Source organism: Desmodus rotundus, chromosome 5, assembly GCF_022682495.2.
Source record: "Desmodus rotundus isolate HL8 chromosome 5, HLdesRot8A.1, whole genome shotgun sequence".
Lineage (NCBI taxonomy): Eukaryota > Metazoa > Chordata > Mammalia > Chiroptera > Phyllostomidae > Desmodus > Desmodus rotundus.
The window spans coordinates 47,681,980-47,709,307 of record NC_071391.1 but is presented as its reverse complement, the minus strand read 5'-3'; the positions used below and the strand labels follow the sequence as shown (position 1 = coordinate 47,709,307).

The following is a 27,328-nucleotide window of genomic DNA, read 5'->3' as shown; positions in this document are numbered from 1 at the left end:
TATGAAAAAATGCTCACACTGTAATATTAAGTGAGAGAAGCAGAGTACAACATGTCATCTAAGTTAGGATTATCACTGGAAAAATGTGGTATACTTTGGCAAGGAACTGGGAGGAAATACTGAAAATATGTTGATTTGCTGGTAGAGCATTTTTTCTTGTATTTTGATTTATGATAATGATATAATGTTCCTGCAATAGTAATTAAAAAAAGAAAATCTGACACAAATAAGACAAACTGTCAATTATCTGTTAATCTCAATATAAAGTAGAAGGATGGGCACAGTATAAACTCATCAAATGCACGCTGAACAAATAAACAATTCTCTATACTTTTCTGCATCATTAAAAATTTGAAATACTATAACTGAAATAAGTAATTGGGCAACTGAATCAACCACAATATGAAAACCAAGAAATGAACATGAGACAGCAGAATAGATGCAACTGACTTCTTATGTATGTCTCAGGGTCATTTCAAACACCACTTCTTATATTGTGCTATAGCAGAGATGCTCCAAAGGGCTAATGGGCCATAAATGCCCCTGGATACCAAATTTTAGAAGTTATAAATGTTTTTTTTTTGCTTTGTCATTGTTAAGTTTAATTTGTATTAACATTTTCTCCATTTTATTTAATAAATGTAATTACTTTACTGAGATATAATTGACATACAGCATTATGTAGGTTTAAGATGTACAAGTGCTGATTTGATACATTGATACATTACAATATGATTACCGACATAGCATGAGGTAATACCACCTCTCACGTGACATAATTATTTCTTTTGTCTGGTGGGAACAATTAAGATCCAGTTTCTTAGCAACGACAGTACTGTTGCCTATAATTACTATGCTGTGCATTAGATCTCCAGGTCTTATTCACCTACTAGTTGCAAGAAGTTGTGACTGCTGTTTGGAGTTTCTTTGTATCTTTCCTCAAGTAGAGACTGTTTGGTTACATCCCTTATTGCTTGATGTGCCCATATAAACTTTGGGAGTTTATATAATTTCATATAACTGGGTATATAAAAATTTGCAAAGAAAAAATGAATTGGAATTAAAAATCAGAGAATCTGCTCTGACCAGTTGGCTCAGTTGGTTGGGCATCAGCTCCCAAAGGGAAAGGTCGCCTGTTCGATTCCTGGTCAGGTCACGTGCCTTGGTTGCAGCTTCAGTCCCTGGTCAGGGCACATACGAGATGCAACCAATCAATGTTTCTCTCCCTCTCTTTCTCCCACCTTTCCCTTCTGTCTAAAACAAAACAAAACAAAACAACACAAAGGATCTGGTGTGTTTTAGCACTAATATTTATGTGTGACCATAGGCAAGTATATGTACCTGAGTTGTAAAACAGTGATAATATCTACAACAGAGAGCAAAACTGAGAATTAAATATGATAAATGTGAAATACTCGGTGTAGATCCTACCATATAAAAGATAAAAAGTAATTGATAGTTTGTATTCAAGTCTCAAACCTACTAAATACTATGGGATTACCTTGGACAAGTCTTTTCATCTCAGTTTCCACACTGTTAACATGGGAGAAAAGATTTTCCCTCACCTCTCAGAGTGCTGAGGGGGCACACTGACCATGCATTATGTGTATTTCTGTAACCACCAAACAGGTACAAGATATTATTCATTGATCTTAAGGATGACAAGATGATCCTCATTAAATAAAAAATACTGTTTAAAAAAAGGACTTTCCCCCTTGCTAACACTAGCATCTCCAAATGCAAAGGAGTATGATGTACACCAAATCCATTCATTACTTGCCGTTAGTAAGATGGTTATAGTCCATACCAGAAAGTCTGGGGTTATGCTCACTAATCACTTCTAAGAAAAAGCACCCCTTCTCACCACTATCCTCAAATCAACCGTTCATCAAGTACTCCGAGAACACTTTCTATGCACACAATCCTGAGCTAAATGCTGAGGGAAATTTATATAGAACATCAGTTCCTGCCCTTGAAATACATAGGTTATTTTTGTTGGGAGACAATTCTTGGGCAATCAGAGGACACTGAATCTGCATTCTGACTACCAAAAGACCACAGTATCTTTGAATGTGCTTTATGAAAATAAGTCCTATGAATTAGCTATAACTTCAAAAAAAAACAAAGTGCTGCCCTGGCCGGGTGGCTCAGTTGGTTGGAGCACCATCCCGTACACCAAAAAGGTTAAGGGTTCGACTCCTGGTCAGGGCACATACCTAAGTTGCAGGTTTGATCTCCAGTTAGGGCGCATATGGGAGACAACTGATCGATGTTTCTCTCTTACACTCTCACACTGATGATTCATTCTCTGCCCCCACCCCCACCCCTTTCAAAAATCAATAAACATGCCCTCAGGTGAGGACTGAGGAAAAATATTTAAAAAACAAAAAAACCCAAAGTGCTGAGTTGTGTTGTCTAAACTCTCAGTGCTGCACTGGAGAGAACTGACATAAACTGAGGTCAGAAAGCTTCCCCAAGGAGATACACCTTAAAAGACAGGGAAGATTTAGATACGTTTAGTACAGAACTACAGAACGGCAGGAGTAGGGATTTTCTCATGAAATACACCATAGGAACCGAAGAACAGAAGTGAGAAAGAGCCTGATGAGGGGGCAGTCTGTTTGACGGTAGGGTATATACTGTAAACTTTATGTTGAAATTTGTCAGCACCATCTATGAGTACTTTGTATGTCACAGTTAACCCAAGTATCTATTATGATAGTCTTTTCTCCCCTAAAATGTCTAATGATAGACAAAAAGAATGTCACCTCCCCTTCCTTATCCCCACATACTCTGAGCCACTCCCTACCCCATCATTCCAAAAGTGCAGGCTTTTACCCACCTCCATGTCATCTTCCTTTTTCCTCTTGTTTACTGACTCACTTCCTTCTTCATCTTCTTCTTCTTCCTCTATGATTCCTTCCACTATAGATTTTGAGCCTTCTGGACTTGTAATTCCTTCACACCTAGGTTTTTTAAGAAAGTGCTGTCACAAAACTCTCTTCTATACACAAACTATCTCAAAGATTCTAATACTTATGGCCTTTTATAATCAAATGTTAGTTAAAACTTAGCAATGCTCCTGAGAGAAGGATGTGCATAATGTGTTTTTTAAAACGTACAAAGTAGGCCAAAACTGTGGAATGTCGTGACCAATGTACGACTACACTCCAGGGCCGGTTTCTAGTTCTTGCACCAATACTTACCCGCAGAAGGGAGTATCCACTTCCGGAGGCATGGCGACAAGAGTTTTACTGGCATTATTTTATATACTCCTCTTAACAATCCTATGAGGTAGGCCTGAAGAGTTAAAAAATAGTCCAAGATCACCTAGCTCATGAGTGGATGAAGCTGGTAGGCAAATTCAGGCCCAGTTACCTCTAAAGCACGATGTTTTTCTACTGTACCTGCTTAGAGCAGTACAAGGCTCAAACAGAATGATAAAAAGCCCCCACTTTTTCACTAGCTGGTAGAAACTGGAATTACAATAACCATGCCAGCTGACCCTTGCAGATTAGAACATCTGATCCAACCAGATTGTTATTATTGTTATTCTTTCCTCTAAGAACAATATCACTTTAATTTTACAGGGCAAAAACACAGGTTTCTTCAACACATAAATTGCAAGAAAAAAAAATGAGAGAGATAGAAGTGGAACCTATAGAGCACCTACTGAAATCTTACAGAGGAAATTGTGTTTGTCTGAATTTGTTTCAAAATATTTTATGCTTAGAGGACACGGGCGTACAGATAAAACAAGACTGGCCATGAGTCAATACTGTTGAAAATGGGCAATGGGTACCTTGGGTTTCATTGTATTATTCTATTTTTATATGTCTGAAATTTTTCAATACAGCAAGGTTTTTAAAAAATGAGATACTGCATATAAAATACCCTGCACAGTGCCTGGAAAATGGTACCCATTCAATAATTCATTATCATTTTCATCGACTCTTGTGTTTCCTGTCTGTTCCATTGGGCAACATTTTCTCAATTCACCTGAAGTTTATTTTGTGACTACACCGTAATCCCCAGAACTCATGTAATGCTAAGGTCAACTAGTCTAAATAATCTCAGCTCACCTTAGAATCTGGCTTTCACTCAGGCTATGCTAAAGCTTTTATGCTATAATTTCCTTTCAATCATATTTGGCTTAGAAGGAGACTGTTATCAGAATAAAATCATATTACCAGCACTTGAGTGGACACTTAATTTTTAACATCCATTCTCTGGGATTCTTGACCTTTAACACCTAGAGTTGCACTACTAAAGTAACCCAGTACTATAGAGATGACACTATTTGGTCTTGGGATTTCTTTAAAACAGAGAAAGAAAAAAAGAAAAGAAAATCCACACAACTGGCACAATGGAGCTCACTTGTAAAAATTATCTACAATAATGAAGGCACTCCAAGGATGGTAGGATAAGTGTATGAGGGAAAAGCAAACTGTAATTCCCCCACCATGTTTCATTATCCAACCAGCCCAACAGGGAAAATAAGACCTACTGTTTGACTTGGCCAACCATTGAGACACGGGCAGACTCCAGATTTCTAATTTGGCCACTCTTCACACTACAAGGGAAAAGTAACGAGGGGGAGAGGTTATTCAGCATCCTTCTTATCATGCCAGTAGAGTCAAATGAATAATTCTACAGATTCTGTGGGACCTTCTAAAAAGTTATGGTTACCACTGTAGCTTATATGGAGATTACCACTACTTCCCACTTGGTTATTTATTATGTCTATAAACTGCGTAGTAAAAATTAAGTACAGACACTGAAGCCATTCAGTTCTGAGAATATTTACCAAGAGGATACTATGTGTCAGGCCTGTGCTCAAGAAGCACATAATTCAGTGGGAAGAAACACAAATAGATAAGGCAAGGTTCAAAGGAAATCAGCTTTATTTTGAATGAGGAGGTTCGAGAAAGCTTCCCAAATGTCCTGCCTAAACTAAGAACTGAAGCTAAGAGGTAAAAGACAGAAGAGGGTGGTCAGAGCAGCACCGGCAGAGGGACAATGTGCAAGCAAAGGCACTGTGATGTGAGAGGCAGCAGGATGATGACATTAGAGGACAGGAGCGGGGACAAGCAAAGGGGGAGTGTGACAGGGCCTTGCACGCCGTGACACAGAGCTTAGGAGCTTAGACTCCATCTTATTAGATCGGTCTTCTCAGGGTTCTCTAAGTATGCCTAAGGGCCAAGCAAAATGACTGCATGACACCACATGAAGCAGGCCACCAGAACATACCTCTTTAAACCTCATTATTTAGCATAAACAGTCATGTAAAATTGTGAAGTGCACCCCCCTTAGATAATCCTTGTTTGTTACTTCAATGATAAACAAAGTAATTAGAATTACTACTTCATTTTTCTACCATGAACTGAATCTAAAGTAATGCAAATCCACCAGTATTCATGATCATATATTCTACTGTGATGACAGTTTAAAATCTGAAATATCCCTGTTCCTACCTATTCAAGGCCAATCGTGGGTACTGGTTCCCACCCCTTCCTTTATGAGGACATGGTTTTCTTCACTTATCCTATTCTCTCCTATGTCACCATTTTTTTCTCTGGTGGACATTATAAAACATCCTTTAAAAATATTCTCTAGTCTTTGAAAACACTACCTCACTTCTCTGTTCTCCTACACAACAAAACTCAAAGAAGTTCTCACCTGCCTTCTCTACTTTATCACCTCCCATCCTTTCCTCAGCTAACATCCCCAACAGGTAACAGGTTATTTTCTGAGATTTCCTTTGCAAGGTTGCCTCCATCATGCCAAGTCTAATGGTCATTTCTTAGCCCTCATCTTGAGTTATTTTTCAGCATTTGACACAAATGTTCTCCCCCTCCTTCTAGAAACACCTGCTACACTCTCCTCGTTTTCTTTCTCTCTCACCAACTGTGCCTTTTCAGTTTCCTTTGTTGGATCTTCCTCCTCTTCCCAAGCTTTCACAATTATGTAATATCCCAAGGCTCAGTTCTTCGATCTTTTTGGTGTCATCATCAAATCCCTAGTTGACTGCATTCCATCTTTTGGGTTTAAATACTATCTGTGCAATAATTCTTCTTCAAATTATCCCTAGTTCAATCTCTTCTAACTACAGACAGTCCGCTTTTTCAACTTTACGATGGTATGAAAATGATACTTAACCTTTCCACTTAGATGTATCATAGAATAAGCATTTCGGCTTTTCCAAATAAAAATCCTGATTCGCTCCCCCTTACCTGCTCCCATATCTACTTCTCTTTGTCTCCACCACTCACCTAATTGCTTGGGCTAAAATCCTCTAAGTCATCCTTGAACACAGCCCCTCTCCCCACCAACATCCTACCTGTAAGACGGTCCAATCAGTTGTACCTTCAAAATACATTCCAAATGACATTACTGCTGCTGCCCCCATCCTTGTCTATCTTACCACTTGTCTATCATCACCACTCTCCTGTACTACTGGCGCTGTCTCCTAACCACTTTCCCACTTCCATTATCACTCCCTCTCCCCACTCCTTACCCTGTTGTTTTCCTCAGTCATAGAACCAAAATGCAAATCTGTGTCTGCCCAACTTCAAAGCCCAGGCTCTTAATGACTAGACTGTACTGCCTCGCATTAGGATGACCAAGAGAGCAAAAGCAGGAACGCACTCTGCTCTAAATCTGCACTGAATTAAACAGGCTGGCTTACTCAGTACTTCAACATATTGTTTTAAAAAATCTAGAATAGCCAAAATGGCCATGAGTCATAACTTGATTCAGATATCCAGCAGAGTACAAAAGAAAATTAGCAAATGCTTCATAGTACTCTTTCTGATTCTCAGGCTCAGAAAGTAGGGTCCAAAAATCAGTGGCTTTCATAGAACCCACAACATTTTAACATTCAACATATAAAACCCCTATCCTATCCTACATCTGCCTCGAGAATCAAGGTCCAAGATGACCCTCAGGCTGGACTGGATACCTGTCTTCTCTAGCACCTGTGCTTCCTTCACTGTATTGTGTTTATGCATTTACTTGTTGATGTTGGTATCCCCCACGAGTAAATATATAAGAACTAAGCCTCATTCACCCTCAGTTCTTAGATCAGGTACTGATACATTTTAGGTAGCAAAAAAAAAGTGTTTGCTGAATAAGTTAAAAAAGTTATATGGAATAATTTTCTCACTCGTTGTTACTAGGGAAGCAGACAGAGTTCCTGAGCTATGTTTTGAGCTGGCAGCCGCTGCATTCTCAATGCAGTTAGAGATCTCTGGTGCTTCTGAGAGAACAGCAGCATGAACACGGGAAAGTAGAAGCAACCTCAATAAACACACACATCATTCTGGCAAGTTATGTTTGGCATGAGACTCTCTGTTCTAGGAAAACTCTCTTAGGATATATTTACCAGGTCCTTAACTTCCATTTGATATCTCTGATTTAGTTAACAGATATGTTCTGCCTGCTAGGGCAGCCAGCAGTCCGCCTTATTCTATACGAAAGTACAAAAGAAATAGAGAATAGCTTCTGCCCTCGTGATGCAGGAAGGGCATTAAGACAGATTAAAATTAATTTAAAAAAAGCATACCCTTTAAGGGAGGATTAGAAGATTCAAGGGGGAAACAGGACAATGTAATACAGACCTAAAGGCCTCCAGCTGTTTTACTGAGGCAGTAGTCTGTGTGGTTTGGGGGAGTTAGAGACAGGGTTCTGGAGAAGGTACTGGAGGTGGATTTTGAAGAACAGGTAGGAAGATAGGATAATGAAGATGTTTTATATAAGACTGATCTCCATGGGGGAAAGGACAGTGTTTTACATATCTCTGAATCTTTACCCTTCAGCACAAAGTGTTTACTAAATATTTAATCAAATGATTGAATTAGTGAATAAATTAATGACTGAATAGCCTTTACTTAAGTGAAAGTCACAGACAATTCTGTCAGTAATTTTTATGAAAATGATTTACCCAAAGGTTTTTTTTTTTAAGGTTCTATTTATTTTTAGACAGAGGGGAAGGGAGAGAGAAAGAGAGGGAGAGAAACATCAGTGTGTGTTTGCCTCTCACATGCCCCACACCAGGGAACCTGGCCCACAATCCAGGCATGTGCCCTGACCAGCAATCAAACCAGCGACCCTTTGGTTCACAGGACGGTGCTCAATCCACTAAGCCACACTGGCCAGGGCCCAAAGGGTTTTTATTTACCCAAAACCCAAATAAAAACTGAAAAGGAAATCTACATCAATCTTCTGTTTCTCCATCATTTTCTCTAGAACACAGAAAGTGAATTAGAACCATGGAGCATCAGAGGTGGAAGAGGTCTTAGAATCTCAATTAGTCTGAACTCTCACTTTAGAAATGGGAATAGCTAGACAACAGATGATCCATAATTACTAAGATTGTACGAGGTACTACAGTGTATTAGTGGATTTTATGCAACTGAGACAAGTCTGAAACATTCAAAATACAGGGTCCAGCAGAAGTAAGGCTTGCTTGAGTGGGGTGGTAGGGTATGTGCAAATCTCACATGAGATGGACAGCAACTTGAACCTTTCCACTAAAATGTCACATGGTGCACTTGCGTGTGATATTGTTATGTTACAGAATTACATGTTTATGATTTTGTAATAAAAAAGGGGCATTATTTGTGCTGGACCCTGTATTCATTTTTAAATTCTGGTCTTCACATAATTGTTTCCACCCATGAAATTACAATAAAGCTAAGGTGAGAAGTTATTCCTTTGAAATTGGTGCTTGAACTGATGAAAAAGGAAGCTACAATCTAACGTTTAAAATACAGACAATAAAGATTTGTGGATTACCTCCATTCAATGGCATTCTCCAGAGACTTGAAGGTTTTAGGACGACCGCGTAAGAAATTCTGCATGCTATTAAGGGCATCCATGGCTGTCCCTAGATGTTAAAGAAAAATTTTAACCACAGCACTTACCATTTTCCAAGAATTTACACTTACTGGGCCAACTATATACATCTGCCCCCAATGACAGCAGAATTCAGTACTGCTTGGGGGAAAAAAGATGCAGTTTAGTAAAATTCAGAAGACTGATGTGATAGCCAGGTTACAAGATGGACTCCAATGACTTCGCCTCCTGGCATCCTCTCCTTCGTGAAGTAACCCTACGATGAACAGGGCTGCCTCGTATGAGCAACAGTGTGACTGCTGAGACTGGGTCACGGAACACACGGCAGCTTCTTTCCAAATGTTAAATAAAATTAGGGGACGTACACATAATTTAAATGTTATGCAGCCATCAAAGAAGTTTATGAAGAGTTTCTTACGTCATGGAGAATGATTATGTAACATGGGGTGTAGGTGAAACTGGGTGAAGGTGTCAAAAAACATAAACTTCCAGTTGCAAAATAAGTTCTGGGGATGCAGTGTACAGCATGGTGACTATAGTTAATAATACTGTATTATATACTTAAAAGCTGCTAAGAGAATAGATCTTAAGTTCTCATGACAAGAAAAATAATTTTTAACCATGTGTGGTGATGGATATTAACTAGACATATTATGCAATCATTTTGCAATATATACAGGATGGGACAAAAATAGGTTTACAGCTATGAGTATGTGATACACAGAGTTCATTCTTGTATTATTATTATTGTATTATTTCCCATATGAACAATTGTAAACCTAATTTTGTTCCACTTTGTACATATATCAAATCATTATTTTGTACACCTGAAACAAATATGAAGTTATATACCAATATATCCCAAATTTTAAAAAAACTTGAAAATTAAAAAATGCTTTTGCCATGAAATAGCATAAAAGAAAGATATAAAAGACAAAGGGACATACGACAAGATGAATGAAATCAACAACAAATTAAAACACAAAAACAATAATCTACCATGGACAGCTCTCTTAAGACAAAGATTTTGATTCGGGTAGCTTAGCACAAGGAAATTTACCTTCCACAACATCAATCATGCACAGACCCAGGAGGCTTGGCACCAGGTTGGATGATGCTGTGTGGACTGCAATAGCACCGCCCATGCTGTGTCCAATCAGCATAATGGGAGGAGGGAGGTCTCCATACATGGCTTCAACCACATTGCCAACATCCCTGCAAAGAGAAGGGGAAAAAAGCTCGAAATGCTCTCTGACAACACTGTAAAGTAGTTTTCTTCCCTAATTCCTCCCTTTGGTCTGTAACTAACAGTTCTAGGACTGTAGAGGTCTCCTGGGCCACCTTACAAATGTAACTACGTAAAACTCCTAACATGTCCTCGGTGTCTACTCATGTACCCACAAACCCACCTCTTCTGGTAAATGGCAGTTTAAGGATGAAGAACCCAAATTTTCTGACTTTCATTTACGTCACACTCTCACTGTTCCACACATTTGGTACAATTACATAAACCTACACCTTTAGTTTAAACCTAAGCTTAAAGCTCTGGACTAAACATTTAAGTGTCCTATGCTTCAGCTTCCCCATCTATAAAACAGAAAACAACTTTATTAAGCATTACAAAGCAGTGAAGTTTGGAATCGCAAGATGAATACAGCTCCCGTCTATTTTTTACTATATGGACTTGGATTAGTTATTTAACCCCTGAGAGTTTCAGCATCTATAAAATGAAGATAAGAATATCATTTACTAGTCTGAACAGCTGTGAGAATTAACTGAGTGAATGTGAAAATACTTTGAAAAGAGTAAAGTGCTATACAAAATGTTAATTATTATTTATGTCATGTAAAGTTGTTTGAAATATTAACATAAATGTAAGTATATGTTCTGAGAAACTAGAAAGATGTTCACAGCTAATTTTTATTGGCTTCTGTCCTAGCCTTTATGAGTGTATCTGTTTAACAAAGTCAAACCTTATAGCTTTGAAAATGAGAACTGAAGTAGGAACTTAGGTTTTTATTTACTGTAGGCCTTCTTGGCTATAGCAATAGGTAAATATGGTGTGTTTGTAGGAACCATGGGCTCCACTGTCTTCTTTTGGGAATGGCTGAGTCAAGGTCAAAAGACAGTTCTGTCTTGCTGAGTATCAGTACATTCCTCAAGCAGTCACACAGGATTAGCCAAATACAGCAGGTGTGGTGTAGGGACACAGCCTTTCAAATGTGGTCTCCACACCATTCGGAACAGCAAAGGTAAATGTTTCTTAAGGAATTAATCTTGAAAACCTCACACAGCAATTACAGATGTCAGTCAGGTAGCTGCAGCATCGGCAGACAATCCGAATGGGAGATAAAGGAGGCCACGCTATTTTATAAGTGAAACAAGTAATAGTGCAATATTCATTTGGAGTTAAATATAAGGCTAAAATTTTAAGGTTAAAAATTTTAGTTAGTAGATATAACGAGTAAAATAAAAAGATGCTACAGAAGAATATCTAAATCCAGGTCTCCTTAAAATACTGCATGAAGGTGAGTAAGTTCTGAAAAAAACCAACTTAATATTGTATCTAAGCTCAGGAAAGGTATATTTCATCTGGATAAAAGTTGGTTATGATCAATCACTTGGTCATCTGTCACCAAGAGAAATGTATTCTTACTAAAGTTAGTCAAAGTATTCAGTCACCAAGATTAGGGCTTTATTTGAGACATGTCCTGAAATTTCAGAAAAATAAAGATAAGTAGAGGGGATTAACTACAAATCTAGTCTGTGACTGTACGTACCACAATTTTGGTAGTTGCTCTTTAGGGGGATTCTATCATACTTATTGACCCTCAGTTCATTTCCTGAGAAGCATATCAGACCTAATGGGAAAATGATTATCAGAGTAACCCGAGCTCAAATCTTGGCTCTTCTACGCTCAGTAGAGCTGCATCTTATATAGGGTATAGGTTCTAAAGTTGGTATGTAAGGTGAAAATCATGCCGTCAGTACTATTCGCAGACCTCAATGATCACCCATTAAGCATGCCTATTTGGGATTTTGTTTCACAGACTGACTTGATTAAGAAATCATACAAACATTTTATTGATTAGACTACTTCAACAAGAATTCAGACTCCTGGCCAAGATGGAGGCATAGGTAGGTACACTTTGCCTCCTCGCACAACCAAAAGAAGAATTTTTTGACAACAAAAAATTTATAAACAAAAAATACCCAGAACTGCCAGAAAATTGAACTGCATGGAAGTCCGACAACAAAGGAGTTAAAGAAGAAACATTCATTCTTCATTAATTGAGGGTAAGGTCCTCAATTAATTCTTCAATTTCCTCTAGAAAGCCAGCCAAGCCATCATCACCCTTTGGTTGCCTGGCCACTTAAATGATGTATTTCATTTTTTTTGTCAACAGTCAAGATACCTTTTAAGTCCTTAAAAATCATTCACAAATCCTTCCATAGGTATGACTAACATGCTTATTATTTCAGGCTTTATTGTTCTCCCATTACAAAGGCAGTAGGACCAACCGAGGGAACAGATTCTTGGATCCCTTTCTGTGGCTTCTCAGGCGTATGTTCATGGAGTAAAATGGTACTCATGCACTGTTCATTCTCTCTCCCCCCACTACCTAGCACTATAACTGAATGATCGTAACTTTGGTCTATTAACTGTGTGACCTCATATAGTTATTCAACCTATCTAAGCTAGTTTCCTCACTGGTAAAAAAAAAAACAAGTGATAGTATCTCTACTACAGAGTTAATAATGTAGATAAATTTATATAACTTAAGTAAATTCTTTATTCTTAATAAATGCTTATTTTACACTTAATGAAACCTGGCAAATAGAAAGGACACAAATAGCATCTACTATAACAATAAAATTATGACCATTTGAGTTTGGGTTCTAAAGGAAAGAGTTTACTCTTGGCTTAAAGCTGCTAAGCTAAGAAGGGATAGAATATTTTTGGCCAAAGTTGCTCAACTACTTGAGAGGACATGTATTAAGTACATGCATGTATGAAAGCAGGGTAGTGAAGGAATTCTGCTTACAATACAGGCTAGTGGTTTCCAAACGCCAGTCATCGACTGGCTGTATCAGATTCCTCTATAAAAATATGAATGCTCAGATCCCACTAGGAGAAGCACTAATTCAGTTGTTGTGAGGTAGGGCCAAATCACCTGTATTTTAATTACTTTTCAGGTGATTCTGATGAGTGATCAGCTTTGAAAGCCACTGTATGTGCTACATGCATCTTTTGAGACCTAGGGTATAACTACATTTTCTTTTAATACTCTGTTTCTGTCTTCCTTCAAAAATTGAACAAAGAATGTGGGCAGAATACCCTAAGAACATTTCACAGGACCTCTTATATACAAGTACTTTGCCAAGCATGGGTCCCCAACTGATATCCAAATTCTATTCAACCATATCAACAAAAGAAAATTTTTCAAAAGCCAACACAAACTAAACTGTGCCCCAAGAATTTTCCAGTGCTTTATGTATGACTATCACATTGAATATACCAAGAAAGACGAATGTTTCTTTCCAGACTGGATAGTGAGGAGACACCAGATATATAAGTAAAAAGAACAAAGAATGTACTAATTATTGCCCAAAAATCTCACCAAGAGAATGATAAAGGCATACTACTCTTTATAATACTAATGAAAACCAGGTGATGTATAAACAATATTAGATTACTTACTTTGCCATTGTTTCTGCAGACAAGTCTTCAGAATTCTTGACTTTTGTTTCACCTAAAAAATATTTAAAACAATTTTTTTAATCTTCACGTGAGGACATTTTTTAATTGCCTTTAGGGAGAGAGGAAGGGAGAAAGTGAAACAATGCCCTGATTGGTGTGGCTTGGTTGGGTGTCGTCCTGTGAAGCGAAAGGTGGTGGGTTTGACTTCCAGTCAGAGAACATACCTAGGTTGCAGATTCAGTCCCTGGTGGGTGTGATCTAGAGGCAACTGATATATGATTTCTCTCCCTCTTTTTCTCCCTCCCTCCCCTCTCTATAATAAAAAATAAAATCTTAAAAGAAAAAAGAAACACTGCTGAGAGAGAGAAGCGACTGGTTGCTTCTCATATGCGCCTGAACGGGGTATCAAAACTGCAACCTTTTGGTGTACGGGAGGGACGACACTCCAACCAACTGAGCCACCCAGCCCAGGCTAAAAATATTGCAAAAATAAAATTCCCAAGGATAGAAATTATAAATGCAAGAGTACTCTCTTTCAAAAAACCTCCCTTTTGAACAATGAAACAGGGACTTTATATTTACATATGAAGAGGGACCCAAAACAACCCGGAATTTATTTATAAAACATTGTATATTTGTTCTTACATGTTTAAACTTCAGTCACCTTCAAAGTTCTCTCCATTTGATGCCATACACCTATTGAGACATTTTTCCCACTGCTCAAAATAGTTTTTGAACTTGTTGAGTTTCTATACCTTTTAGTGCTTCTGATGTTTTTTTGTTTCACCTCTTCCACATTGGCAAAACATTTCCCTTTGAGGACTATTTTTATCCAGGGAAACAAACAAACAAACAAAAAGTCATTCAGGGCAAGCTCAGGTGAATAGGGAGGGTGGGGCACAGGGGTCATACCATTTTTGGTGGGAACTGCTGAACACTCAGCGCAGTGCGGGGAGGTGTGCTCATAAATCACCCATCATGAAATGGACAAATGTGATGGAAGAGTCTTTAAAAAAAATTCACTGAAGCCCAATACAGCCTCTCACAACACCACCACCTGGTACACTAAAACAGATGGGTTCCTAGAACACTCCCCTAGCGGGGGAAGCCTGTACTACACAAGGGACCTGCTCTCCAGAAGATAATTCTGGGGTTATTTGGGTCCCCTTTCATATGGTGGGCTTAGCAAGAATTTTCTGTTACAGATATATCTTTATAGTTGGACACCCTAAAGAAGATAATCACAGCAGCCTAAAAAGATTTATTCACATTCCTCATACATCACAAGCATCAGAATTTGGTTACATTAAAGGGCATTTTCTTAGCAAAACAACCACCTATATATGTGTGTGTATTTATAAAATATTTACAAAAACTGCAAGCTATAACTTCCCTCAAAAGGCCCAAATGAAACAGACCAAGTTATGTGATGGTCACATTGAAATGTGTAATATTTAACACTATTCAAAGGGCTTGGTAAATATGTCATTCAGTCAGAATTAAGAACTTCACTCACCATGACCTCGCAGATCCAAAGCCACAATCCTACATTGAACCCTACTAATGATGGCTGCCTAGGAGGAAAAGGAAACGTAGTAAGATGTATCTGGGTTAGCAAATCTTCCCCCACTACCAGTAACCTTGTTGAATGAACTGCCATCAGAATTCAAGAATATCAAGAAAATCAAAAGAAGACTTTCCAATTTTAAGCAAAATTTTTTAAATGATGATTTTTCTGCTTTTTTGTTGCACATAAGTTTTTTTAAATTTTTATTGTTATTCAATTACAGTTGTATGCCTTTTCTCCCCATCCCTCCACCCCACCCCATCCGAACCCACCTCCCTCCCCCGCCTCCACCCTCCCCCTTGATTTTGTCCACGTGTCCTTTATAGTAGTTCCTGTAATCCCCTCTCCCCACTGTCCCCTCCCCACTCCCCTCTGGCTATTGTTAGATTGTTCTCACATAACAGTTTTATCCCAACTTCAAAATATGGCTTTCTCCAGCTAAATCCCTCCATATACCTTAACTCTTCCTACATTTTCATGAAACACAGAATGAGCATCTTTAAGCAATGATTCTCTATGTTCTGCTATTAACTATGATTTTCATCCATATTCTTTGGTTATCTTTTCCCTACTCTGGAAGGGAAATTCCCTGGATGAGGACCATGAGTCAGTTAATATCTTGGCTCAGGATATCACACAAAGGTAACATTCAGATCATGAAATAACTCTGAAAGCAGTACAAGTCATGAAACCTACCAAAGATTCACTTAAGATAGATGCAGGAGTACACACAAGCTTGTACTGCAGCTAAATAAAAACGTATTTGAAAAGAAATCATAATCATGGAAGCCACAATTTTAGAGGTTTAAACAAACCTGAAATAATTGGGGATCTTCTTCCTCAAATGAACTAAATTCTTTGACAATAATACATCACAACTAGTGTTAGTAAATGCCATCAACATGTCTTAACTTTTAAGAATAAAACAAGAGACCTGTGTAGACTAACTCTCACATTTCATGAATGAAGAAACTGACGCCACAGGAAATTATTTGCTCAGGCTCATATAACAAGTTAATAGTAAATACATAACCACAATCAAGGTAAGTTACCAATGTAATATTCAAAGTGTAACACAAGTCTAATTCCTTCCTTCCTTCCTCTCTCCTACCCTCCCTCCCATTCATCTATTTAAGAGAGAGGGGAAGGGATGGAGAAAGACAGACAGAGAAACATTGATGTAAGAGAGAAAACACTGATCAGTTACCTCTTGCACAGGCCCTGACTGGGGACCAAACCCTCAACCTAGGCATGTGCCCTGACTGGGAACCGAACCGGCAACATTTAGTTTTGTGGGAGGACTCCCAACCGAGCCACACTGTTCAGGGCACAAGTCAGATTTCATAAATCACATTTCCCCCTCATATTATTTTTATTTTAAGTGATTAAATATATCACCTTGAATATATTCTTATTATAAAAATGTTGAAAACCTAGAAAATAAAAAATGAAAACAAACTCTTTGACTTGCTATCCAAATGTAGCCCTTTGTCATCTCTTTGAGTATTTCCTATGATCTTATCCTCCCAGCTTTATTATTACCGACATATATGTAAGTTTAAGGTGTACAATGTGATTTGATACACATGTATATTACAAAATGATTACCAGAAGGTTAGTTGGCACCTCCATTCCTTCACATACTGTGTGCTAATAACATTTAAGATCTACTCTCTTTTAACAGCTTCCAAGTATATAATACACTATAATTCACTATAGTCACCATGCCATACATTAGATCTCCATAATTCACTCATCTTATAGATGGGAGTTTGTATCCTTTAACCAACATATTCCCATATCCTCCCGCCTTCCAGCCCCAATCTCTATTCCTATGAGTTCAGCTCTTTTAGATTCTGCATACATGAGAACACAGTATTTGTATTTGTCTGCCTTATTTCACCTAGCATAATGTTCTCAAGATCCTCTACGTTGTTGCAAAAGGCAGGATTCCCTTTTGTATGGCTGAATAATATTCCTGTGTGTGTGTACCACATTGTCCTTATCCATTTATCCAAAGATGGATGTGCAGGTTGTTTCCATGTCTTGGCTATTGCGAATAACACTGCTATGAACTTGGGGGTGCAGATATCTCTTTGAGATAGTGTTTTCATTTCCTTTGAATATTATCCAGAAGTGGAATTGGTGGATCACATGGTAGTTCTATTTTTAACTTTTTGAAGATGCTCCATACTATTTTCCATGGCTGTAGCCAATTTACATTCCCACCAACATGGCACAAGGGTTCCCTTTTATTTCATGCAGCCTCACCAACACACTTGTCTCTTATCTTTTTGATAATAGCCATTTCAAGAGTTGTGAGGTAATAGGTACCTCATTGTGGTTTTAATTTGCATTTTCCTGATGATTAGTGATGTCAACCATCTTTTCTTGCACCTGTCGGCCATTTATATTCTTCTTTGGAAAAATGTCTATTCAAGTTTTTTTGCGCATTTTTAATCAGATTTTATTTTGCTACTGAGTTGTATGAGTTCCTTATATATTTTGGATATTAACCCCTTATCAGATAGATGGTTTGCAAATATTTGCTTCTATTCTGTAGGTTGCATTCTCATTTTGCTATTTTGTTTGCTTACAGACACTTTTTATTTTTTAAAAGATTTTATTTATTTATTTTTAGACAGAGGGGAAGGGAGAGAGAAAGAGAGGGAGAGAAACATCAGTGTGTGGTTGCCTCTCACGTGCCCCTTACTGGGGACCTGGCCCACAACACAGGCATGTGCCCTGACTGGGAATCAAACCAGCAACCCTTTGGTTCACAGGCCGGTGCTCAATTCACTGAGCCACACCAGCCAGGACAAGATGCTCTTTAGTTTGATGTAGTCCCACTTGTTTATTTTTGCTTTTGGTGTTATATCTAAAAAATAATTGCCAAGCCCAATCATGTCAAGTGGCTTTTTCCCTGTTTCCTTCCAGTAGTTTTACAGATTTAGGTCTTACATTTAAGTCTCTAACACATTTCAAGTTAATCTTTGTAAATGGTGTAAGATAGGGATCTAATTTCATTCTCCTGTATATAGGTTAGACAGTTTTCCCAGCACCATTTACTTAAAAATGACTATTCTCTTCCCACTGAATCTTCCTGGTTGCCTTGTCAAACACTAGTTGATCATACTGTGTGTGGGTATCAGTGGTCTTGATTCTGTTTCACTGGCCTGTATATTTTTATGCCAGTACCATATTCTTTTGATTACTATAGCTTTGTAATAAAATTTGAAACCAGAAATTGGGATGCCTTTAGGTTCACTTCCAATCTAAGTGCTTCAAATGAATTATCTAACTTTCTCCTCACAAGTCTTATTCAGACATAATTTTCATCATGTTACAGGTGAGGCCATTTTACAGAGAGATTAAGTAACTTGCCTAGGGCCAAACAACTATTAAATGGTGACGCCAAGACTAAAATCCAAGCAGCCTGGTTCCAGGTGGTTCTCAACCCTGGTTGCCTAACAGAATCATATAAGGAGCTTTAGGAAATACTACTGCCCAGGCTAACCCATCAGAAATTCTGATTTGCCTGAGAGATCTGGGATGGGGCCATGATAGCTACACATTTTAGAGTCCTCCAGGTGATTCTAGTAATTCTAAATTCAGACTAGTCCTAGACTAGAGCAAGTAAAATCTGGGTTGTAATAACATTTTGTTGTATCATGTTGGTATCTCACCTTATTATCTCCCTGAGAAGTAGGCTGGGAAAATATCAGCACAATTTTTGTAGCTGACAAAACAGGTTCTGAAAGGTATATGAAGTATTGGTGAAGGTGTGGAGAAACAGGTATCCTTACAAACACATGAGATCCTCAAATTTTATAATTTTGGCTAATTTGATGGGTGAAAAGTGTTATTCTTTTACTTTATATTTTCCTCAATAGTATGATACACCCACTTTTATAAGTTTATATATCGTCCTCTGTTACTTTTGTGCCTTCTGCAATAGATATTGTAAACTCATTTAAACTCAGCGCCTAAGTAAAGCACTTTATCAAGACCTGCACATTCTGTTTATTCTCACCACCCTATTAACTAGATGGTATTATACTCATTTTACAGATTAAGAAACTAAAGCTTGGTAGATTAAGCTGTTTTGAGATTCAAACCCCAGTCTGTTTAAAATGAAAGACTCTTAAAATCTTTGCTGTGTTGTGTGAACACGTCATCTTCATTTTTCCTATTAGACTTAAATTATAATATGAACAAGAGGAGAGCAAATATGTTTAATTCTCCACTGTATCCACAGCACCTAGCATAATGCCTGGTAAAATGCAGGGGTTTAACAAGTATTTTCTGATTGGCTAATCTTGTTAAAGCTCAAACTCTCAATAGGAGGGCTGGGGGATGTAGCAGAGGGTTTGGGGAGTATAAATGTTATGGAAGGAGACTTGACTTGGGATGGTGAACACAATACAAATACAGACGATGTGTTACAGAACTGTACACCTGAAACATATATAATTTTATATGTTTCTGATCACTAGCTATCAGAGAGATGCAAATTAAAACCACAATGAGATACCACTTCACACCATCATTAATGGCCATCATTAACAAATCAACAAACAACAAGTGTTGGAGAGCATGTGGAGAAAAGGGAACCCGAGTGCACTGTTGGTGGGAACAACTGTGGAAAACAGTATGGGATTACCTCGAAAAACTAAAAATGGAACTGCCTTTTGATCCAGTGGTTCCACTGCTGGGATTATACCCTAAGAATCCTGAAACGCCAGTTCAAAAGAACCTATAAACCGCAATGTTCACAGCTAAGTGCCTGAAACAGCCTAAGTGCCCATCAGTAAATGAGTCAAAAAACTGTGGTACATTGACACAATGGAGTAACACGCAGCAGAAAGAACTCCTACCCTTCATGACAGCATTATGTCATAATGCTCTCATGGAGAGCATTATACTAAGTGAGGTAAGTCAGGTAGTGAAAGACAAATAACATACGATCTCACCTATAAGACGAACCTCATCAACAAAACAAACAAGTGGGCAAAATAGAACCAGAGGTATAGAAATAAAGAACAAACTGACAGTGACCAGAGGGAGCAGGGAGGAGGATCATGGAGGAAAGAAGGGGAAGAATTAAGTCAAGGAACATGTGTAAAGGACCAATGGGCATGGACAATGGGGTGGGGATTGACTGCGGGGGCAGGGAGGTGGAGGGTGCGTGCGGGGCAGGGGAAGGGAATGGGAGGGAAATGTGTTCAACTGTAATTGAACAACAATAAAAAATTATTTTATTTATATATATATAAACATTTTATAAACTGAAGAATTCATGCACTGAAATCCACCCAGTTAAGAACCTCTAGTTTATCTTTGGCCTACCATGATAAATATAAAATCGACTGACATCCATAACCTTCGTAAATCAGGTCACATGAGTGAGCACAGAAGGAAGAGTCAGGCTAGTCAAATTCATCCAGAAGTAAACACTGATTTTGCTAACATCAACTTCTACTATCAACTACTTACTTACCGTGAACACAGCCCAGGAAAGGGCGGAATGACCTCCTCCATGCAGAAGGAGTAGGACAGGACCCTCTGAACCACTCTTATAAACTCGAAAAGTGTATGAATAGTTAAAGAAAACATATCCAAGCTTTTGTTCACCAAAGTTTTTGATTAATTACTCATAATAATGCTGATTAGAAAACTCATGCAGCAATGAGCTACATGCAAAGCTGCAAACTTACAAACTTAAGGGACACTTAAATAGAAGTTTCTGTGACACCAAACCTGTTTTTGAAGCATGGACTCAGTGTGACCATTTTTCAATAGGAAAAAAAAAAGATTCTCTTTGTGCTTTAGACGACACAGTCCCTGGTTTCTAGACATTAAAAACCAGTTCAACTCACTTAACTCATGAAACTTTCCCCTGGGCCGTTAAGATATGTATCAGTTTCAGAAACTTAATTCTTAATCCTTTCCCCATGCATTAGACAATTATAAACAAGTTAAATATTGGCATTGACTTATAGGTAATATTCCACGCTACATAAAATAACAGGTGAAGAATAAAAATGAAATAAACAACAGGAATAAAGAACATTTTAGGAACTACACGACTTTTCTAACTTAAACAACACTATAAGCTTACTGACAAATAAGCCATTTTGCAAAGGATATATCCTTGCCAGTTTCATTCTCTACTTCTACATCTTCCATGGACTCAAAGTACTGACTCCAAGGAACAGGGGAAAAGTCCCGCTTTCTTCCAGGGCTAAGGAAATAAAAAAAGGGAGAGAGATTTCAAGTAAAAGTTATGCATGAAAAGATAAAATCTTGATCAAATAAATGCTAAATGCAAATCTGAAATGAAAATAATGAGTGTATCTTCCCTTAAAGATACAAAGAGTTTTCATACACAAAGTAGCACATTAAAAATGTGTTTCTAAAAGTTCAAATACTTTTAAGAGTAAAAATTTTAGGATTTGAAGAAATTCATTAGTATATTTTCATCACAAATGTGCCCCGTGTATATACACACCACAAAACCCAATAGGCCTTTCTCCTTGTTCTTGGCTATAGGCTCATTTCTTATCCTCTCAACCTACTTTAACATCATTCCTGTTACAATCACTTTCAGTCACTTATGCTTCTTCATACCTTTAATACCTCACATAATTTCAGGCTGTCATTTCCCAACCAATAAATACTCAATTTCCACAGAAGGCAAACTGGTAGTATTAATGCCTTGAATTTCTAGAAATTTTTCTGAATATATGCTCACAAAGAAGTGAAATGACTTATCTATTCAATGTAGCATTGTCTGTAACAGAAAAAAATTGAAAACCTAAATACCCCCCAAAAGGTGAATGATTAAAATAAATTGTAAACAGAGAAATACTATTTAGTTGTTAAAAGGAAAAATTTATTTCTGAAGGAAGCATTTATATACTGATGAAATTCTTTATATATGGGGAAGATACACAGTTAAGTAAACAAATCTGACTACATATCAAGTTTGGTACATATTACCATTTGGGTAAAAATGGGAAATATGTAAAAATCCGATTGCTTATATATATTTAGAATATCTGAAAGAACACTGATATAACGTTGATGGTATCATGGGAGATGAGAGGGACAATCTTCAATACATATCTCTGTCTATCTTTTGATTTTTGAACCATGTATTTAAAAATGTAAAACTATTTTAAAACAAACATAAGCAATAAATGTATATTTACAACTTGTCTTCAACCTTGGATGGAACACAAGAAAGAAATCCTGAGCTTCCCCCTATTTCCACACCTATTCTTCTCGCCAGTAATGGAGGGAATTCAGAATTCTATGAGCAGCAAAACACTATCTCCTGCCAGACATTTTCCTGCATAGGGATGAATGGAAAATAGACACCAAGTATAACACATAGCCCCTTTAAGATGTAAGTTAATACAAAATCACTTTAGGTTCACTGTAATACTGAAAAGAATTACAATTGAGCAGCTGGGCAGTCAGGTTTGTATCCTTTCAAAAGTCAAGTATTTATTTACCATCTACTCTCTTGTAGGCATTAGAACATGTCAGAAGTTCTCAATTCACATAACAAGAAAATCACATTAAAAATGTTGATCATTAGGTCTCACTCTTAAAAATTGATTTAAATGGTCTGATATATGACAAAGCACTAGTTTTTTTTTTAATCGTCACCCAAGAGTATGTTTTTATTAATTTTAGAGAGAGAGGAAGGGAAAGAGAGAAACATCTATCAATTGTCTCCCATACATGCCTGCATGGTGAGCAGGAATAGAACACGCAAGCTACTCATGTGCCCTGACTGGGAATCGAAGCTGCATCCTTTTCATGCACAGGCTGATGCTCCAACCCACTCAGCCACCCAGCCAGGCCAGCACTAATTCTTAACGTTCCCCAGGTTGAGAGGGAGGTGGTAGGAATATAAAAGTAGAGTATATGATTTAGAATGGGAGAGAGATTCAAATTTTCCACAGTTCCTACTACTTTCCTATAATTTGCTACAAATTCCTAATACAGTATGGGCTTGAGCAAGTTCAAATTACTTAAACTCATTCTGCCTTGGATTGTAGTAACTAAATAAAATAACATTTTAAAAGAATCTAATATATCTGGTCTTTGATAGTTGCTCAGTAAATGAGCAATCCTATCTTCTAATAGAAAAACTTTTACTTTGTGAAAGTAAACTACAACTTTAACCTAGACCTTTTTTTTTTTCCGTTTGCTGGCTGCACTTAAAACTCCTACTAGAAAACTAAAAGCAGAACTCTTAATTGTACCTACTCATCAGTCACAAATCCATCTATGCATATGCCAATTTTAAATATAACCACCAGGGCATGGCATGCCAAACATGTTACAATGGATTCTAAGGATCTATTACATGAGTAGATTTTTGATATCTTCATGGTAATAGTACCTAACATTTACTATACATTACAATGAGTCACTGTGTGAAGTAATTTACAGGCAGGATTCCATTTAATCCTCACAAAATTTTGAGTTATTTTTATCACCATTTCACAGATGAAAAACAGATTTACAGATATAAAGTAACTTGTCCAAGGTTTTACAACTAATAAGTGGCAGTGATGGCATTTAAATCTAGTTCAAACCATCCTCTTCAAACCTTCTGCTTTTTACTCCAATGCTATATTAATAGTTCTCAGATTCTTCTTTTCCTCTCCCACTCTCTCATTTATGCTTCTGAAAAGTATTAAGGCTTTAGGGCATATTATCAAAGGTTTCCTTTTCAGATTCTAAATATGGCTGACTTTGTCAAGGCCACAGGAACTTTACAAGTTGGCTAGGCATCAGTTAAATAAAAATTACTTCTTGCCCTGACTGGTGTGGTTCAGTGGATTGGGTGTCATCCTGCAAACCAAAACGTCGCCTGTTGGATTCACAATCAGGGCTTGTTTGGACTGCAGGCCAGCAATCAACACATCTCAGAAATGTTAAAGCTATGAAAGACAGTACAATCAAAGTTAATTCTAAAGTTCTGAACTAAAATAAATTTTAAGTCTTACAATTTATAAATAAAAATCTACTTTGGGACATAAATATATAGAGAGAATTTTTGATGTCACAATTAAGTTTATTTCAAACCCCTGAAAAATAAATGTAATTTTCTTCCACCTCCTGCTACCGGAGGAAGGAATTTGGCAGAGAGGGGATGAAATGTGCTGTGAGAAACACAAAGGAAATACACCTTCTGCCTGAAGCAGGGGTGTCAAACTCATTTTCACCAGGGGCCACATCAGCCTCATGGTTGCCTTCAAAGGGCCGAAATTATTTTAGGACTGTATAAATGTAACTACTCCTTAACTGTTAAGGAGTTGAAATTACATCCGGCCCTTTGAAGAATCAAATGTTTATCAAACATGTGAATCAAACATGTTTATAGACATTTGGCTCTTATCACAGACCCTGTTCTGAATCTAATGAGCGCTATAAACTTCTACTCTAAAAAAAAGCACGAATATATATTTTGTGTACAGTCCCACTGGCGCCAGGAAACCCGTCTATGAATCCCAAATTAAGGACCCTTGGTCACACTTTGACCATAACAACCTATTTCCAGGGTGGAAAAAGGAATAATTTTTTAAAAAAGAATGAGGAGATACTAAACCCTTAATACGTCCTAAACCTAAATTAATTTTCCATTTGCTATCTATTAAAGATTTGTTTTCATAACCCAGTTCTGCCTTTATTAAATTGTGTGACCTTCTTCGAGTCATTTAACTTCTCTGAGTTTATGTCAGATGGAATTATACTGCCTATTTTACAGGGGTTGATATGTGGATTAAAGTAGGCTTCTTATCCCTTGTTTACTCTCAAATTGGTCTGTGCTAATTTGCTACTAATGTGTGATTCATGAGAGCATAAACGTCCTCCACTTGTTTATTAACGTACTCTCAGAGTCTGACACATGGATGATTATCTGTTGACAGTGTGAAATGAGCTAACGTGCATAAAGCACTTTGTTTGCTGTCTCAGTAAATGTTGTTGTTGTTGATGTTGTTAGGAGCGTTACTGTTATTATTATTGTTATTATTAGGCTTCGAGCCTAATATAAACAGAATCCTCCTTACTGAATCCTCACAGGGTTTCCATTAAAAGGAACACTACGAAGCTACGTTAATCGGGACTGTGGCCCTAGCATGACAGCAGACATACAGATTTACTGAACAGAACTGCAAGTCCAGAAATAAACTCGAGCGTGCAGTCAACGGATTTTCAAGAGGGGCCAAGACAATTCACTGGGAAAGAACAGTCTTTCCACCAAATAGTGTTAGGACAACTGGATATCCATACACAAAAGTATGAACCTGAATCACCTTCTCAGACTACACGTATTAACTAAATCAGAGTGGATCATAACCTTAAACATAAGAGCTAAAACTATAAAACTCTAACACAAGAGTAAATCTGTGGTTTTGGGTTAGGCAACAATTTCTTAAATACGACACCAAAACAACAGATTTAGGAGTTGGATTTCATCAAAATTAAAATTTTTGTCAAAACTATGTACAATTTGATGTAGTCCTGTTTATTTTTTGTTTCCCTTCCCTGAAGGGACATATCTCCCAAAAGTAGGGGCTGTTTCCTTCTAGGAGTTTTACAGTTTCAGGTCTTTAAGTCTTTAATCCATGTTGAGTTTGTTTTGGTGTAAGAAAGCAGTCTAGTTTCATTTTTTGCATGTATCTGTCCAGTTTTACCAACACCATTTATTGAATTGATTGTCTTCACCGCATTATGTGTTCTTGCCTCCTTTGTTATAGATTAATATTGCCCATATAGGTGTGGGTTTATTTCTCGGCTCTATTCTGTTCCACTGATCTGTGTGTCTGTTTTTATGCCAGTTCCATACTGTTTTGCTTACTGTAGCCTTATAGTATAATTTGGTATCAGGTAGTGTGATAAGCCCAACTTTGTTGGTCTTTCTCAATATTGCTGTGGCTATCCAGGGTCTTTTGTGGGTTTTCATAAATTTTAGGATTATTAATTCTAGTTCCGTGAAAAAATGCCATTGGTATTTTGATAGGGATTGCACTGAATCTGTAGAGTGCTCTGAATGGACAGACAAATTTGTATACATACACAATTGAATATTATTCAGCCTTTAAAAAGATGATTATCCTGTCACCGTCTTTAACATTAATGAACTTTGAGGACCTTAGGCCGAGCAAAATAAGCCGGTCATAAAAAGACAAATTCTGCATGATTCCTCTTACATGAGGTATCTAAAGGAGATGGAGAGAGGTGGAGATGATAGAAACAGACAGAATGGTGGTTGGCAGGGGCTTGCGAGGAGGAGAGATGAGCTGTTTGGAGGGTGCAGCTTCAGTAACGCAGGAGGAGTGGTGGTTCTGGGAACCTGCTGCACTACAATGTGCATGTGCTTGACAATACACGCTGTACACCGAATACGGTCAGGAGGGTGCATTTGATGTTACGTTTTCATTTTGCCACATTAAAAAAATTAGTGAAGGTTCTTAAAAATATATACATACTTTTTATACTACAGCTATGTACAGATTATCTTAAATTTCATTTCCAATAATGACAAGCTTTGGTATCAGTAACTTAATCTCTGCCTCAACTCCCTCAACTGTAAGCTCTGAAAAGTGATTACAAGTAGGTATATAATATTTCATTAGTTAATTATTATGAAAATACTGTCACAGCTGAGCCACAGGGTATATTGATAACATTTTCTTTTTTATACTTCTTACTTTTTTCCAGAATTAATAATTGTCTTTTGTTCACTTAGTTTTTTTATTAAACTATCACTGTTTCCCAAAACCTTTTTATAGGTTAAAAAAAAACCTTTAATAGGTACCTCACAATAGAAGAGACACAAATAGCCCACAAACATATGAAAAGGTTCACAATTTCATTTATAGTGGAGACATAAAATTTTAAGTCATAGCAAGGTATCATTTCACACCCATAAGTTTAAGAGAAAAAAAACAACCCTGAATAAAAATCTTAAACAGTATTCAGGAATCATGAGGTCTTTCCAGAAAGTATCCAGCCACACACTTTGAAAAAGTAGACACTTATTGAAGAAGATACAAGAAACATGGTACATAGGACAATGACATCTCAGTCCCCTTCAAAGTTACTACTATCTAGAGAAACTCTGTTTCATTGGTAGCAGTTTGAATCAAGTCATTAGCAACTGTAGCATGATGTTC

General features: G+C 37.4%; 1 protein-coding gene across 2 annotated transcripts in view; it reads right to left on the bottom strand.

Moving 5' to 3' along the window:
* Positions 1-27,328, bottom strand: part of PPME1 (protein phosphatase methylesterase 1) — a 46,766-nt gene that overhangs the window by 8,444 nt on the left and 10,994 nt on the right. For both annotated transcript variants that reach the window (XM_053923830.2, XM_053923831.2), the window contains exons 2-9: positions 21,276-21,369; positions 20,626-20,718; positions 15,075-15,132; positions 13,559-13,610; positions 9,917-10,071; positions 8,797-8,887; positions 4,508-4,573; positions 2,843-2,966 (exon numbers count right to left, since the gene is read on the bottom strand). In XM_053923830.2, coding sequence (XP_053779805.1) covers positions 2,843-2,966; positions 4,508-4,573; positions 8,797-8,887; positions 9,917-10,071; positions 13,559-13,610; positions 15,075-15,132; positions 20,626-20,718; positions 21,276-21,369 — 733 coding nt within the window. The remainder of the gene's footprint in view (positions 1-2,842; positions 2,967-4,507; positions 4,574-8,796; positions 8,888-9,916; positions 10,072-13,558; positions 13,611-15,074; positions 15,133-20,625; positions 20,719-21,275; positions 21,370-27,328) is intronic.